Source organism: Echiichthys vipera, assembly GCF_963691815.1.
Source record: "Echiichthys vipera genome assembly, chromosome: 21".
Taxonomy (NCBI): domain Eukaryota; kingdom Metazoa; phylum Chordata; class Actinopteri; order Perciformes; family Trachinidae; genus Echiichthys; species Echiichthys vipera.
In genome coordinates, this window is record NC_139846.1 from 9,984,490 (window position 1) to 10,001,855 (window position 17,366).

A 17,366-nucleotide genomic window follows, 5' to 3' on the forward strand; every position below is an offset into this window, starting at 1 on the left:
TTTTCCAAATGATCCATCTGAAATATGATAAATTCAAGTTCCTACCTATTTATAAATTCAGGGCTCATCGTGGGTCCTTAAGTCTGTAGATTTCCTCCCTGCCTAATCCCTCATTTGAAGTAAATAAAAGTAGTAGAGCTGTCATGGTCAGGTTGTTTTCCTCATCTAGCTCCCATGCTTTATAATTATTCATATGAAATGTGGTTCTGTTGATGGGCAACAGTCTTATTTTCTGCTTCAGTCAACAGTGCACATTTGTATTTCTAAATTGTGGAGCGCTTGTTATGTAAGGCAATTTTCTGCCTTCTTAAGAGCCGGATCTCCTGTGCATTAATAAGAGGCTAGGCTGAGCTGCTGGAGAGCTGAGGGCCTGTTCATGCTCTGAACCACACAGCTAAAACTAGCAGCAGTCTGGCAACACATACCAATCAAACATATTTAAAAGTTTTAGTAGACAATCGTGATTTAAAAAAAGGTTATCGTGGAAAATGGTCAGATGTGGGAATTCTTACAGTTTAACTGTACTGATGTGATTTTTTGCAACTTCACCTGAAGATAAATGTAAATGTAAGAATATAACTATACCAAGCCTTTGAATCCAGATGCCCAACAATACATTTAATTACCTGATTAATTATGTTTACTGACAAATTATCCCCCAATATGATGATCCGAAAGCTCTTTTTGAGGCTTGGACAAAAACTAAATCAATGTATTTAATGTGTATTTCTTGCCTTCAAAAAAGTCAAAGTTAATGAAAATAAGTAAAAAAAAAACACACACATCATTAGATATGGAGCTTTCTTTTACTAAACAAACATTAATTATGTTTTTGACTTTTTATTTGGTTTTCACAAGCATTCAAAATGTGTTTCACTGTTGTTTACTACAGGAAATAGGTTTAAACACATCTGCACACCACAGACACCACAGTTGAGTTATGAGACGTTCGATAGGTAATGGACTCTTTCCTCGACTTAAGCATTGGCAGTTTCATCGACAAGCCACAGTATGAGCCATTGGGTCCACATCTGAGCATGTCATTTTAATTTTGATTTAATACCCTGTGGAATAATGGCGGTCCGTTTCGCTAAATTGAATAGACGTGGAGCTGATCTGGAAAATCAATTAATCGATGTGCATGGCTCATTTAGTACACTTGTTAATAAAATGGGAGAGACGCCCACTGCCCATAAAAAAGACACATTTGGAGCAAATTGGACAGTGGTGATTTTAACAGCGGTTGACATAAGTAAAAGTGCATTGCAGCGGAAAAGCAGTGACATGAGTGTCTGAAGGAGCCTCAGCTGGAGACAAAAGCAGCAGAGATGGGCCCGAGACTTGAGGAGGATGGTGGAGCGAATGGGAGGAGGGGGAGGAAGAGGAGAGAATGGCAAGGAGGTGAGGAGAGATGGAGAGTGCAGACAGCCAGGCCTCTGAAAGGCCGTTGTGGTTGGCAGCCGCTGACCTTGGTGACGATGGGTTTTCACCAGAGGCTTTTAATGAAGGCTGATTGCAAGGGAATATAGAGGGAGCCAATGGGTAGAGAGGGGAGCAGTGGGGAGAGGAGAGCGAGTGGAAGAGAGTAAGAAGAGAGAGAGAAAAGGATAGAGGAGAGTCTCAGGTAATTGCAGCACTTGTGGGTCTGAGGCCCTGCGGTCCTGTGATGTCGGGGTGCAGTGGGGAAGAAGAGAGATGTCTGTGGACGCTTTGGTGGTAAATTGTGGAGCACAGGGATAGGAGGCAGGCCCCTAGGCTGTAATTACCCCTATGAGTGTGCGGATGGAGAGTGGACAGGCCCAGTGTGAGGCTCTGACAGCGATCAAGGAGACGACTGTGAAGGGGAGTGGAGACAGGCACACATGCAGACGGCAGGAGTCTGACGGAGGAGGAAGACAGGACGCCTCCATCTCCGCCAGGCCCCCCGAAAAACCAGCCAGCCAGACACTGGACCAAAGTCAGAGGCTATTACCCAACGCACAACATGCCAGTGACAAGACAGCAGGCAGAGGGACAGCTCAGCAGTGTTGAAGATGCTATTTCTTTATGGAAAAATACATGTAGAACGATTTGGCAAAAAAAGGTAATAAAAAGAGACTAATTACATCAGAGGCATGGAGAAAGAGAAATGTTGGAGCTCCACTGGATGGCGCAGCAGGGTCAGGAGGGTCTGGGGCATACGAACTGGAATAAGAGAATTGATAGGCTGGCCTAAGCTTCCCGCTGCCACGGATCAGTATGTACTGCCTCGCCTCTCCCTGCCTGGGCTGATGTAACTCACTGGAGTGGCAAATTACACCAGACCTACAGCTGTAGCCCGACATTATGATTAATTTGATCAGTAATTTCTCCTGTTTTTCATTTTAATCGCTGCGACCATTCTGCTGTGGCAGGTCTTTCAGATCTAATTAAGATCAATTCCGGTGTAACAGACTTGGCGAGCGCCTTTACCCCGTCAAATCCCTGAGCTCTCCGGGCGTGGAGAAAACCCGCAGCTCTAATCAATCAACTTCCAGCAAAATCCAGCGGGCTCCCGCAATCAGCCCATTAACACACTTAAGCAAATTTCATAATCTCCCCCGTCTATTTGTCATCACTGTGGTGGCTATGTCAGGCACCCACAGGCTGCATCTCACTGTACTCTGTATGTTGGGAAGCCGAAGGGCTGTAGGCAGTATAGAAAGGTAAATTTTTCCTCAGTTAAACCAAATTAGCAACAGTAATCTGACTTTAGACCATTGACTCAAGGGGACACAATCTGTTGTGGTATGATTTGTATTCTAATTGGGATATTAATGAGCCATTTAATAAATTCAGTTTCACAAATTAAAAACACCAAACAGTAAAAACACTAGGGATGTAATGAATGCTCAGGATTTACTCACTTTGGGTTTACAAAGAAGATCACACTCCTCCCATGAGAAGAGAATTACAATGGGACATTAATTGGAACATAATGAGTGTTTGTCTCTCTGCAGCTTTGCGCTGTATTTTCAGCAAGTAGCTGAATGGCTGGGTGATTCTGCACGACTGAATAATGACAGTAGCAAATAGGGGTGTTATCTGTGTAATGCTGATTGTATTATGGTAATTATGACTCGACTTTATTGCATAGGCCAGTTCATCTGGGTGAAGCATGGAAACACCATAAAGGCCCTTCTATGTGTTCAATTAAAACAAACAAAAGGTAGATCACGGTGGCAATTCAAGTGTTTGTGAGAAAGTCTCTGCTCAGGGAGTCTCTCCCAATTAAAAACTTCAGTCGGTGGAGAGAGGCGAAGCTTCTGTTTAAATCCTATTGCAGCTTAAGTGGGTGGTGAGGCTGTGACCTGTCCTTGGGCGAGCCCCTCACTGGGTGACACACTCTTTGACAACACCAGCACTGACCCAGAGAAACTAAACCTTTTACGGCCATTTGGCTTCTCCCACACACACAAAAACACACACGTTCCATAATCCTATTTGATGAGGCAATATCTTAATGATACCTGATGTGGCCCCTTTAACCTCCCCCAAGGGAGGTCTGTCCTCAGTCATCATAATCAGCCTCACTGCTTCTTTTGGAAGAAGACAATCTGTATAAAGCTAAGGGTCTCAGGCTCATCATTGTAGGGAGCTTTTTCTTAAGTAACCCTGCTGTCTTAATGAGAGAAAATAGAAACTTTTGAGTTGGATAGTGTGATTGTAGTGTATCTGTTATCCAAGGTCTTTGTATGTTGCATGATGCAAGCCTAAAGTGTGAATCTGTATGTTGGTCGGTATCCACAGTCAGACTGGACAGTGTGTTTGGTGCGATGTAGCGGCCAGCCTTTGGAGCCCATTAAATCCAGAGGCTGTTTTTCCTGCTGAGTCTCACTAGGCCGTGACAGGGCCGGAGAGGGCTGCAAGGGGGGAAACAAATAGCCCAACTCATCCTGGCCATAAAGAAGGTTGCACCACAACCCAATAAGGGTCTGACGCTGATGAATGTGACCAGGGACAGAAAGGCGACCCTGGCCAGTCTCCACCAGAAATGAAACCACAGGGATATAAAATAGGTTATTATCGTCACACAATGACAGCCAGACAGACAGAAGGGCAGAGATGGATGGACGGACGAAGTGACTAAAAAGGAGGTTGAGCAGGAAGAGCAGTAAAGATTAAGGGGCTGATTATAGCCAGAAAGTCCTGGGTTAGATCGCCTCAGAATCCCTCCTGATTCTGCTGTAGGAGGATGTGACTTGCTTCTTGTCTGGTTGTGAGGTTTGATGTGCTCAAGTGTGTCAAGGCTTCAGCAAAGAGATGCATATTCTAATACTTCCACGCAGACAGAAGAGCTGCCAACCTCAATTCAAATACTGCCACTTGATACAGATCGAGTGCTGACAGAGAATCAAACTGTAGCTGTGTACCAAATCGTTTCCTCATTCACCCACTCACTATTCCCTATATACTGCTAATTAAATAGTGCACTATACAGGGAATGACCAAACGAGATTTCGGACACTACACTGGGATTTTCTAACAAATCGTTGTGTCTGTGCATGCGCCGGATATATGTATGTGTGACGGAAACGGGTGCATCCTGCATCATGTAAACGAACAGAGCTGTAAACTCATTTTACAGTCTGTTTATGATACAAACCTGCACTCAGGAGGGCAGTAAAGGTTGTATTGATGTTGCATGTCAATTTCAATGTTGAATCCCAAATAAATTGTTAAAATTTCAATGGTGTGTGTGGTTTTGTTAACAATGGTTGTCTGTCCCGATTGCGAGCTGTAATAGCCCACGGCCTATTTATTTCACGAGCAAGTAACAATAGTAAGCTCAAGAGGAACTAGTCAGCTTGTGAGTAACCGTAGTTGGAAACTGCAGTTAGCTCTCAGATACCTGGCTACCATTAGCACCTCTTTGCTTCTTCTTCTCCTTCTGTAAAACACAAACACATTGCATTGTGGTATAAGGGAGTACAATGTACTGTACATCGTATGTACATTCAAATTACTTGTGCATTGCGGGTATTTTATAGTGGACTATAAAGTGATTGAAAATAACAACTGAGAATGTGAACACCACTACAAGATGGACACACACTATATAATGCATTACTTGTATACTGTTTGAGCACTTCAGTTCTGAAGTGGAGAATTACAAAACACATTTAGTTTATAAGGTTCTCGTGATGAATTCATTCAGTGTGTCCATGAGAAATGATATGAATGGGGCTAAAGGAATCTGATTATTTCTAAGTGATTTTTAGCTGTGTACAAAGCAGAGCGGTATACACAGCTGTATGCAGAATACAGTATGTAAATTGATGCAAATCATATGAAACGAGCTCAAGAAAGTATGTCGTTAGCAACATATGCCGAGGTTAGCACAACAACCTGATTGGTGTGTGAGTGAGTCAGACTGTGGCGAGCTGTAAGGCCAACCTGCAGGTTACTGGTCAAATGCAACAGCAATTGATAGAGAGAGACACACACACAAGGACGGTGTGCGGGATGTAATTTCACAAAATTCACTTGACAGGCTTGAATCATGTCGGGTTTGCACAAATTTCCAGGATATCTATTCAAATTACACCAATCGACAAAAAAGACGAGTGTAAACCAAACGGGGTGTATCGTTATACCCCTACCAATCTCACATACTGGATGAGTACTAGTACTAGTACTACTGGCAATAGATAGTTAGAAGTAACCAATCCTCTTTAAATACTGCTTACAGCAGTGCGTGCAACGCCGCACGACGTCCTTGTGTGTGAGTCTCATGTCACCTTACCTTAGAGAAGTGATCTAATCAGTTGCATACAGAGTAATAACATTTTGAAAAAAGAGAGTGTTGGTAACAGATGAGTATGAGGCCAGTTCCAAAGAGTTTGATTGATGCTATTCATAGACTCACCGACAAAGGCATGGGTGGGGTGACGGGCGAAGGAAGGCTGCGGGCTGGCGACTGGTTGGGCCGGTGAGGCGGGGAGTGCTGCGGCTGTCCAGAGGTGGAGGAGCAGGTGGAGCCTGGAGAGGGGACAGAGGTCTGCTGCTGGCTGGATGGGGTCATGTGATGCTGGGAGGGCAGCTGGTTCTGGGTGTGGGAGAGGGTCTGTTGGTGATGGTTTTGCTGCTGCTGCTGCTGCTGCTGCTGCTGCTGCTGCTGTTGCTGCTGCTGCTGCTGTTGCTGCTGGTGGTGGTGCTGCATCTGTTGGAGCTGCTGCAGGTGTTGGAGCTGGGAGTTCAGTGATGAGGTAGCTGTTGATGAAAGAACAGCAAGTTGTTTGATTTTTCTTTGTACTGGAGACCTCAACACTCATACATAGAGTGCAACAAACGCAGATGAAGTTAGACTGACGTGTGTGAGGAAGCCCTCATTATTTGAAGAATATGCTCACACCGCAGATAGAAAAACACATGGAGGTGTGGGATGCATAGGGTGAATAGTGAGAGACAGATGTAAATTGCATGGAGCCACAACAAGGTCCTCCAGGGTTTTTAGCCTGCATGATAGAGTCAGTGAATTTAATTTAGCTAGTTGGAGGACAAAGCTATCAAGCCTGACTGATATAACTGCTCTCTCTGGAGCCAAAAGTCTTCATTGTCACTTGGAGAATGTCAGAATCTTTGGTTTAATGGCTTAAAATCTCATAGGAAAAAGACATCGATCTTCACTGGAAGACTTCAGAAATAAACCCATTAACTAATTGGATCCAATAATGGCAGGCCATTAGAACCTAATTTCTACATTTAAATGCTTTTAAATTTTTATGCTGCTTAAAAAAAAACTGTTAATGCTCAAGCTGAGCCAGGCTGCAGCCACACCAGCATGCAAATACTCCCATGGACCAAGAATGTCCACCTCAAATATAAAATACATATATATCGATGTGGACACTGTGCAGGTGCACCTCAACTTCATGGTAGTTTTCTATGGCAGTTCACCAAAAAACATCTGAATACAGAATGTAGTGGATTTTGGATCAGTTCACAAATAAATCCATACCACATCATAAACAACAAATAATATCTACTTAAGGTATCAACTGTAATACTATATGTGGAGAATTGGATCAAAAACAACATCTAAGCTGACCTTCACAGCTCTTTGAATAGAGAAAAGGACAAACTGAGGTTTTTTTATACCTCACATTCAGAAAGCTCTTAACAGCCTTTTTGCAGTCAAGCACACCAGAAAATCCTTATAAGAAACTTTATTCTATACAGAAAAACAGTTGTACGTATGCTGTGACACGAAAAGGTTACTCACAGGTCATCATAAATGCAAAGGGAATGAAATAAAATGAGCTACAGACAGTTGATCTGTTGCCTTTGACTCTATGGAAAACAAAAGGATGAATACAACAGATGACCATGACAGGATGCAACATGATTTTTCTGTGGATAAAAAGATAATACCATCTTAGATGGGACCTGATCTGTATGTTGATATCTGACTGGACTGCCTCATATTGTGCAGACCTACAGCCCGGTCTGCACAATATGAGGAACATATGCAATGTGTGAATATGTGTGATAACGTTGTTGAATATTGCATTAACAACATTAAAACAAACAAACAAAAATAGATATTTAAAGTGTGCTCAGTTACGCCTTTCTGCTGTTTTCAATATACTTTTTAAAACAACAAATGCTTCTAAAAACTAACATTGTTTTATTGAAAAAACTGAAAATTGAATTGAACACAGAAGGCACTATTTAAAATGATCATTCATTTTAAAGGGCAGTTCTTTTTTAACTGATAATCTCTTCCAACTAACTCAAAAGTCCTTGAGCGTCTTTTGCAGTGTGTTCATTGCACAAGTTGATATCACAACGACACTGGAATACTGGACTGCACTACATAAATACACTGTCAGACTTTAACAGACGTCCTTTAAACTGAGGCTAGCCAAGGTGACGATAGTTCCCATAATGGATGATGAGAACACTTTCTAAGGTTTTTGGGTGTGAAGGTAAAGGTATAATTTCTATGACTAAACAGCAAGATAAATACACAGAGTAAATCATACTATAAATATATTGCCTAGAAGTATTACACTAATTAATTTTGCCTGCTGAAAAAGAAGTGTATTGTGTCTATTAGTTTAGAATTGTCTCACAAGTAAAGGAATCAAACTGGACTTTTAAAATATAAAAAAATCTAATTAGAACTGATGAAATTACACAAAAAAAGAAGACCAATTTACATTAATGTGTTCAAATTCCCGAATTTGAAATTAAAACAGTTTAATTTGACACTGTGCACATAAAAAAAAATATGTTGAAAGATTAACTACAACCTAATATCTATAACGAACTATCAAAATGACTTGAAATACAAAGGATTGAATAACAAAAGAGTGTTTGTGAACATCTATTGATAATGCAGCCAAGCAATTGTGAACATAGGCGTAGACAAGCTTGTATACATACAGAATCAATGCACTTAAATAATTTAAGTATAGTTCCCTCATAAAAGATTAATAAACCATCAGGGCAGACACGTCTTTGATTAGTGTGGTCACTATGACTCCAGGACAGGCTCATATGAACATTTGATGAAGATCAGATCATCCTCCTCTTCCCTCACTCTGCGAAAGCAGAGCAAAAGAAAGCCAGTGTCTCTTGGCCAGTAAACAGTACACTTTTACGTTTCTTCTACCTCCTGACACATTGACACCTCTTTCACCCCCCCCCCCCCCCCCCCCCATAATGAATTATATATCACCTGCGCAAACGGCAAGAGTCCAATTCTCACTTGAAATGTTGGGGCAAGTTTTCTAGCAAGTGCAGAGCCCGGCACTTTTCCTTCGCAACTTCACAACGACAAAAATGTTGAGACTTATTTAAAGATGGAATAAAAAGGGAACAAAGACGGAGAAAACAAAAGGGGGATAAAATGAGATTTCTGTCCAAAAATTAGCGAAACCAAGCGAAGATCAAAGAGAACTGGAGAATTTCCTGCAGCGCCAACCATTACGCTGACGAACAAGAGGTAGAACAAAAAAATATGAAGCAAAAGAAAACAAATATAGAGGGAATATGGAAGAAGCCCCATGTGGCCTTATTATAAGGGCTACACCGCAGGTACCATATTCTTTAACAGCAGTGCTTTATAAATTCTGTCATCTTGTTAAGACTGTCAAGACCACTGACCCTCCCTTCCCCTCTAACTGGGCAACTGGCATTTTGAAGCTCATTCTTTTAACCACAGCTGTCTGATTGCTTTGGTTGAGCACATAATCCAAACGGCTTGTCTCAGCTAATTGTTTGTCCTCCTTCCTTCAGCAGACACAGGGCCGAGGATGAGAGTGGTAGCTTCACATATGATGGAGAGAGGGCCAAAGGGTGCTGGGATCCTATAGAGCTCATTATATCTCCCACTGTCTCTTTGTTGTGTTTCATATTCACTAGTTCTCCAACTGCGATGCAAGCAGCACTTGATCCTGTGGGGGGGGGGGGGGGGGGGGGGGGGCGCAAGGGTCCCACTTTCACTGTTGTCACAACTCGCCTATGTTAATGTTTATGAGGAATGAGCAAGATCATGTAAGACTCATGCAGCTAAATGATCAGATACGAGCTGAACTGTGGCATTTTGTGGTCCATTTAACCATTTAACAACAATCCTTTGGGGCTACGAAACACCAGCACTGAGAAGTCTACGGCCTTCAACCTCAGTGCTTTGAGAAACTGTCTGCGATCTCTCTTTCTTTTTTTTTGCTTTAGTGCCACAGAAGAAATCAACTGTTATCTTTGACTGTCCCGGCCCCCGCTTCTGAAGTACTGGAGGACGAAGCAAGACTGATTGTCAGAGGTCGAAAGGCTAGGTCATAGCCGGCTCATTCGTCAGACAAAATGCTATTTTTGTTTCCTGTGCGGTTGAGGAGTGAAGGTGGGGGGAAGCAGCCTGCTCTCTCATTACCAGCGCTATCTCAGTAGTCCCTGCCAACCCCCCTATTACAGCACTTTTCTCTCTGGGGCTGATTCGACTCCTTGTTTTCCTCTCAATGCACAACACCTACGTTTACAACTATTCCCTAAGAGGTGTCTTATATATCGTTTGTGTGTGTGCATGTTTGTGTACGGATGATGGAAACCAAACTTAATCGTGAACTTTGAGGAACATGCGAGACATTAATGCTGCACACAAATGCACATGTGAGGTGGATGAATGGAAATAACATAAGGTGCTATTGTACCAAAGATACACACAACATAAAATACCTGTGTCAGCTCAAACTAACTGCAGCTCTAAATGTATTGCGTAAAAAAAGATAAATCTATTGATACATTTAAGCTTGTTAGAAGAATGCCTAAAAGAATGGCTACCCATCATATTATAGGCCTTAGAAAAGGGCCAGTCAAGGCCAACATGAAGAGTGGAGTGTAACAATAATCCTCTGCATCTATACAAAAGGACTTTGACTCTCTTTCACCGCATCAAACTGTGTGCGCCACGCGGCATAAAGTACGGTCAGAAGAAAGTGGATGTGATCGGCTCATGTCGAAGGAATTCATGTTTTCTGAGCATCAAAAAGAAAACATACTGTACAAACCTTGAAGAGAATGTAGAGTTCACAGGGATTAATTGTTTTTTTTATGTAAGATCAGTATGTGTGCACTAAATGCTTTTCTTAAAGATAAGGGGATTGCTTCTGAAATATGTGCATCTCCTCTTCTACTCAGCACAGATACTTAATTAAACAGAAAATCATAACTAACTGCTGTGGCAGCGTCCGTATGTGTATTCCATTAGCTAAGCGTGCTGTAAATTAAGGGCTAATCACAGGCTGCGGAGGAGCCTATTAGGAGTTAATGTGAAATATAGCACTTGAAGCATTTTTGCCTATTTGATAAATTTGTGCACTTGCATGATTCTTGCACTTTTTGGGTACTATCTTCATGTTTGAATGCACCTATTGCAAGTCGCTTTGGATAAAATTGTCAATTAAATGAATGAAATGTGACCCACCCTTTACTTTTAGGAACTGCTCTAGCCTAAACACAGTTGTCATTCTCTAAGAAGCGAGGTGAGAGGGGACAAACATGCTCCTCATTACTGCTCTACCTCACGTTCCACTATGGGAGTCCATAAACCACTGTCTCAATTGCCTTTTCAGAGAGTCACACTGATAATTACTCCACTGGAGGTAAGGAGATTTAGCCTCTATGAGATCTGGTAATTACAAGGTTGGTCAAAGGAAGGTCATTTTTACTCTGCGGATTAGATCGGAGCACTCGCACACTGATGAAGTGGATAACATCCTTGTTTTTGCACTCATTTCTTTAGTTCACCTTTGTCTCTGGTGGTCACTTTGATAACACTTGTCTATGTGACAAAACATTAACTGTTTTCACTGGTGACCAATCAGTCAATAATGTTTCTTTCAAACAATAAATTGTTTATCCTATAAGCTTGACAAGGACCTAGACTCAAAAGTGTTACAGTATTATTAACAAAAATGTAACCATTCAGAGTAAAAGTACTCATAATGCAATAATGCTTTGTATGTACAATCTTAATCTGTAACTACAGCTGTCAGATACTTGCAGCGTAAACAAAGTACAATATTTACATTACATATAAAGTGGAATAAAATGGAAATACTCAAGTACAATTTTCTGTTAAATACCTTTTACCAGCGAGTCCATACAATTAGTAATCATGTTAAAGGTATGGAAAATAGATTGCTGCCTTGCCGATGGCTGGAATAAACATGGAGAAAATAAAATGTTAAAGTAACCAGTGAACCAACTACTGAATAAAAACATTACTCAGAGCCACGGCAGGCAATATCACTGTTTTAGTCCTGCTGCAGGGGGAACTCAGCGACTACTACATAAAAATATAAAAAAAAAATATATATAGGCAGTTAAGATTTGAGTGGAGTCACAGAGCCACAGGATTTTAGAGAGTAAACCACATCGCTTGTAGGGATCCAGAGATAATGCTTTCACTTTGTGATACAAGGCAATATCAAGCTGTGTTGTAGAATTCTCACTCTGGGGGAAGCATTTCAAAGAATCAAATCCTCTCCATGGAGATGTTACACATACAAGAAAATCCCTGTGTGCTGGATAATGTTGCCCTTTTGTGCGTTGCTTACGCAAGGTTATTGATTTCCAAAGTGTGGTCCAGGGACCTCTGGGGGGCCCTGGAGAGAGTTCCAGGGGGTCCCAAGCGAAGTAAGGTCTAGTTTAATTTCAAGATTTTCTCCCAGAGAGAGAAAATGAAAAGATAATTTTTTAATAAGGATCTGTCCGATCAAACTGTATGCTAATGAGGCTGAAAGCGTGCATGTTTTCTTTCAAACTAAAGACGATATAAGTTAATTTCACAAATGAGATGAACTCTGTCTGCTTGGGGGTTTGCTAATCACTGAAATGAGCTGATTCCCTCTCCGATTTCAAGAAAACCCCGCAGACTCTTGGCCCTCCAGGAAACAAGGCTTATGAACACATGAACATGAAATGTGGCTCTTTAGGATAAAACCTTATCCAATGAAGCATTTGATAGGAAAGATTTGTGATTAAAAACCTCTAGATGTAGGTAATGGATCCTGAAAAAACGCATTTCCTGGAATATTTCGAGGCGTCCTCCTCTAAAGGGAAAGTATTTAACAATATTTAACTATAGTGTTCTATACAAACACTGTCTTAAATTAAATTAATGACCACACAAATTAGATCTCTTGTATACATTGAGTGATTTCCCGTGCTTTTGGACGCAGAGAAGTTTCACTCTCATTTGAAATATTACATGGGCAGTGTGTAATACTGTGATGCCCAGTAAGGGGTCCCTCGCGTTTGTCCTTCAGAGTCCGGAAGGTGCTGAAACCCCCCCCCTTTGAAAAAAGAGCCTGTCTGCCTGGGAGGACAGACTGGGTTATTACAGCGTGTTCATGGTCCCATCATGTGTCGTCAGACCAAAGCGGAGGCCGCGAGTAAAAGCCTCATGCAAAATTTATGTTCATGCGGCTGTTTCAGTTGGTGGAAAAATCAATATTGCGGGCCTGATGCACGGAGATGACTGAGTGCTCTCTGACTGACAGTAAAAGCTGAGAGAGATTGAGGGGCTACATTTACTGCTCTAGAAATGGAGTGGAGTAGAGTTGCTCTAATAGTCTAGTTCACCTTAAATTTGAATTTCATTGTGGACTATTTTGGTAACAACTTGGATATTGAGGGCTTGAAGAAATTACGCCATTAGAGAAAAAGACAGCGAATGGAGAATGAGCAAGCTTGTTTCAAATCGTCTAAAGCACATTTTGCATTGTGGCTTCAGTGCAGCTGGTGTTGTATATTATGGGGTTATTGAGCATTCCCTTCCTCTCCAACTTACACAGATATAAAATGATTGTAGAATAATCAAAAGACAATGTGGGTATGAGGAGGACATCATAGGGATTTTGTTCTGCGTTGCTTCGCTTACATATGCTTTTGATAGCACGCCACATACCCACAGTGCATTTGGGGAAGAATGTGAGAAGAGAGGGAAAGAAAGTGAGAAAAAGAAATTCAGTGGGATGAAATAACCCCAAACAATGGGATTTGCTTTCCATTCTTCTGCCTCCATCTTCTGTCTTTAATTATTCCCTTTGGTTGTCTGAGGGAGCGTGTAAGCACTTTCACACAGCACAACATGCCCAGCAGCACAACACTGTCTGCCCTAGTGATGTGGAGACTTCTGAGTGACACTGAGCCTCTTGTGATTATTAATGCTGTTTAATACAACACAGGCCAGCCACTATGATTGAGGGAAAAAACAGATTTCAAAATGCATGCATTCAAAATGCAATGTGAATGGAATTATGTGCAACATGAACACTGCACTTGAGATACATTTTCCCCTGCTATATAAACAATGTGTACACCGTGAAATGAAGGCTAATGTTTTGTAGATGCAACACTGAAAAACTGTGTATGATAACAAGCACCAACTGTGCTTTATTTTGTACACAGCGTTTAATGGAACCTCAGCTGATCCTGGAGGGATCCTTTGTGCCGGTTTAGTAGTTTCTTCCTGAATCGCATATGAGATATTTGAGAGCCCAGAACGATGTATGATGAATGAAGTAGCATGCTACTTATACGCTTATCGTGCTCACTGACTAGCAACAGGTTCAGCAAAGGGCAGCGGCAGTAAATGAAATTCCGCACCGGGACAATATATCATCAAAAGAAATGTATGCACCCGAAACTTACAAGCCTTCTTCAGATGCGGACAAGGTGCCTGATGGGGTTGGGGGAGGATAGGATAGTAGGGAAAAAGGGGGGAAATGGGAGAATAGAGTGGTGGGGTGGGGGTGGGGGCGGAGGGGTTCTGGATGGGTGAGGAGCAAGCAAGAGGAAGCAGCAGATTTTGTTGAATCAGTTCTATTTTCATACTGGCTGATCTGTGTCTTTTAACCATTTCACTGCAGCTGGAAAATGAAAGTACCAGGGCTAATTTCACAGTGAGAGCTCAGTGAACAAAACCCCCCACGGTCTGTGGAGAAAGGTGCTAAGTCTACTTTGTCATTGTGAATTACAGCGGTGTTATTCAGAGAAACGGGCTTGTGTGTATGAGAGAGAAAAGTAAAAGTGTGTTCAGAAAGAAAGGCAAGAAAACCCTTTTTTTCCTCTCTAGCTTGAGATGTGTTTAGTGAGCTTTACTTATGATCTGTAAGTAACAGATACCTCTCTCCCCAAACATGCCGTCCTGTACTGATGCCACGGGATCCATCTGTGATGTGTCTGCAGTTAGTCCAGAAATAGCACCCACGGGACTTAACACACTCCTCAGGCCTCCTACGGGACCTTTTAAGCTGCACTGATACTGATAAAAGCCCCCGCAAATCTGGCCCCAAGATACCTCAGCCATTAATTAAGGTAATTAGGCCCTGGTCAGCAATTAGTAACCACAGATAGCTTTTAGCAGCGGCTAAGACGTCCCCGCTGGTGAGGGGTTTGGTTCCATACCATCTGCTGACAAATGTCACCACGGACTCTTTGGTTTCACAGACGGGGAACTGGAGAGCCGTGTTTAAAAATGACCTCTGTGTGATCCAGACTGGCTCCCAGACTCCCACAGCCTCTCTGCTGCTGCACAACCACTGTGTTTGTTCTTCTCACGTCTTTGGTTCTTTTCTCGTTCAAACATGGAGAAAGCGAGCTCTATGAAAATCCATACATGCCGTACACAGCCAGAGTGGGGAATAGGAAACATTCAATGCACAAGGTATCGATCAAAATTAGAACATCTGGGCTGAGTGTAAGTAGTATTGATTAGAGCGTAATGCTACATTGATTTGCTTGTATTATTAAGTCCATGATAGATCTATATTGATATGTTCGTTTTCATTCTAATGTTATATACAGATAACTTGAGAAGATATCAGAATGATGTTGTACATATAGTAGTTTTAAGTAGGTTCCATAGATACTTATTCACTGCAGTGTAAGAACATTATTCATATCAGGACATTCCTCCAGACATTAAAACTGAATGCCAACAACGCAATGCAGGGAAACAGCCATTTACATCCTATTAAATCTTTTTAAAGCACCTGTGAGCCGCACATTCATAGGAAAACATTAACAAAAGCAAAGACTTGCTGAAAAAAATGTAAGAAACATTCACAAACATATTTGCCATTTATACTAATATGAAAATACAGCAGTGTGTGTATTTCACCCTGTGGCAGAGGTGTGTGATTTAAGTCACTCTGAGTAGAAACACTGATAAAAACAGGCTGAATACTCACATTCAACCTTAGAGAACAGATCATGCAATAACTCACATTACCGGGGAATGGGAAATAAAGGATGCAGCTGTGCTACTTTACACAATTCCACATTTGAAGCAATCGGTGATAACACCATTTTCATTCCGGTTCAGTCCCATAAAATTACCATTAACATTACAACTCATGCAGAACACAGATAAATGTAAAATGTCACCCAGTCCTGCCAGGCGGGAATTCCAGTTCCACAAGATTACCATCTCTGTCTGCTCTCTCCCACTGCACCTTGTCTAATATTTCATTTACAACATTTCATAAGTTCATTTTCCCCTCACTGACCATGTAAATCACAAATCAATTTTCATTTAAAATGCTTGACTACAGATTGTTGCTGAAAGCCTCTGAATTGCGCCTCAGCAATATGGCAGACCTTTAGCAAATCTTTTGGAAACAGTGTGGCTGGAAAAGGGAAAAATGAGATGTAATTTCTACAAAACAGCTGCGGGCCAAGTGGTCAAGACATTTACTGGAAGCATTTTACAAGCAAGGAAATATCATGAAAACAATACACTGTTATGTACTGTAATTTATATTAGATTGTGTACTCCCTCATTTATTGAAACCTCACACTTGTGATCAACTGGGCTACTCAACAGGAACAAAAGGCTGATTATTATTATTATGATGAAAAGATGAACACTAGTGATTGGGCGTAATTGTTGGGGACATCTTTCAATATATGCAACAATTATAGATACTGAATATTTACTGATATCAGTGTGCAGATTTTCAGAAAAGGTTAAAGGCAATATTTGTGATGGTTAAAGGGGCAAAGACTTCAAATAAAAAGTGGGCTGGGACTGCCTACAAATAGCTCTAATAGCTATCATAACCAACAGCAGAGAAACTGGGATAACAACACACACATTTCACATTTAAAAACGTGATTACACAGAGGAGAAGGTGATCTGTTATTTCTGTCAGGAGTTGAGGGAATAAAAAACAGCTGAAATAAAACTGAATAATTTTGGTTGTTCCTAATTATTCATGTAATTAAAAGCTAATGTGTCATATTGTCATTAAAACTCCTCATTCGAAAACGCATTATTTTCTTCAACAACTCTACATAAAACCATTTAAATAAATGCATTGCACTCTCTGCATACACGGTGCAGACAGACACACTGTGTAATGCAGAGAGACTCTTGTAGATTGTGTGTTTATGGCAGGAGGTTTTGCAAAAAGCCTCCCTCAGTGTTTACCAGTGAGGGCAGATGTCAGGGTTTGCTGTGGAGGAGCAGACACAGCCACATCTGATTAACAGTATTATTGTCCTCCTCCACACCGTCATAAAGACCCCCTCACCCTGCCCTTCCACCGTTTTTCTTTTCTTTCCTTCTTTCCTTCTATTTCAGGCTCTGGCAGTGTGCTGTCCTGTGGCATGGCTGAGCCAGAGTGACAGTGCCACCATCCACAGAAACAAAACACGAGTCAAGAGCCAGAAGGTTAAGACAAACAGCAGCTCTACCACGTCTTAGCCGACAGAAAACATAAAAATATCTTGGGATGCATACATTTAAAAAAATATTACTGTACATCCAAATACACAGTGAATAATTTGTACTGTTATTTTTGTGCAATTATGAAATATATGTTACTTGAATT

At 41.4% G+C, this 17,366-nt stretch overlaps 1 protein-coding gene across 1 annotated transcript in view; it reads right to left on the bottom strand.

Moving 5' to 3' along the window:
* The window catches only part of pou6f2 (POU class 6 homeobox 2), a gene marked incomplete at its 3' end in the record, with an annotated part of 73,541 nt that overhangs the window by 24,012 nt on the left and 32,163 nt on the right, over positions 1 to 17,366 (bottom strand). The window contains exon 5 of the mRNA XM_083935746.1: positions 5,888 to 6,231. Within this exon, the coding sequence (XP_083791872.1) occupies positions 5,888 to 6,231 (344 nt within the window). The remainder of the gene's footprint in view (positions 1 to 5,887; positions 6,232 to 17,366) is intronic.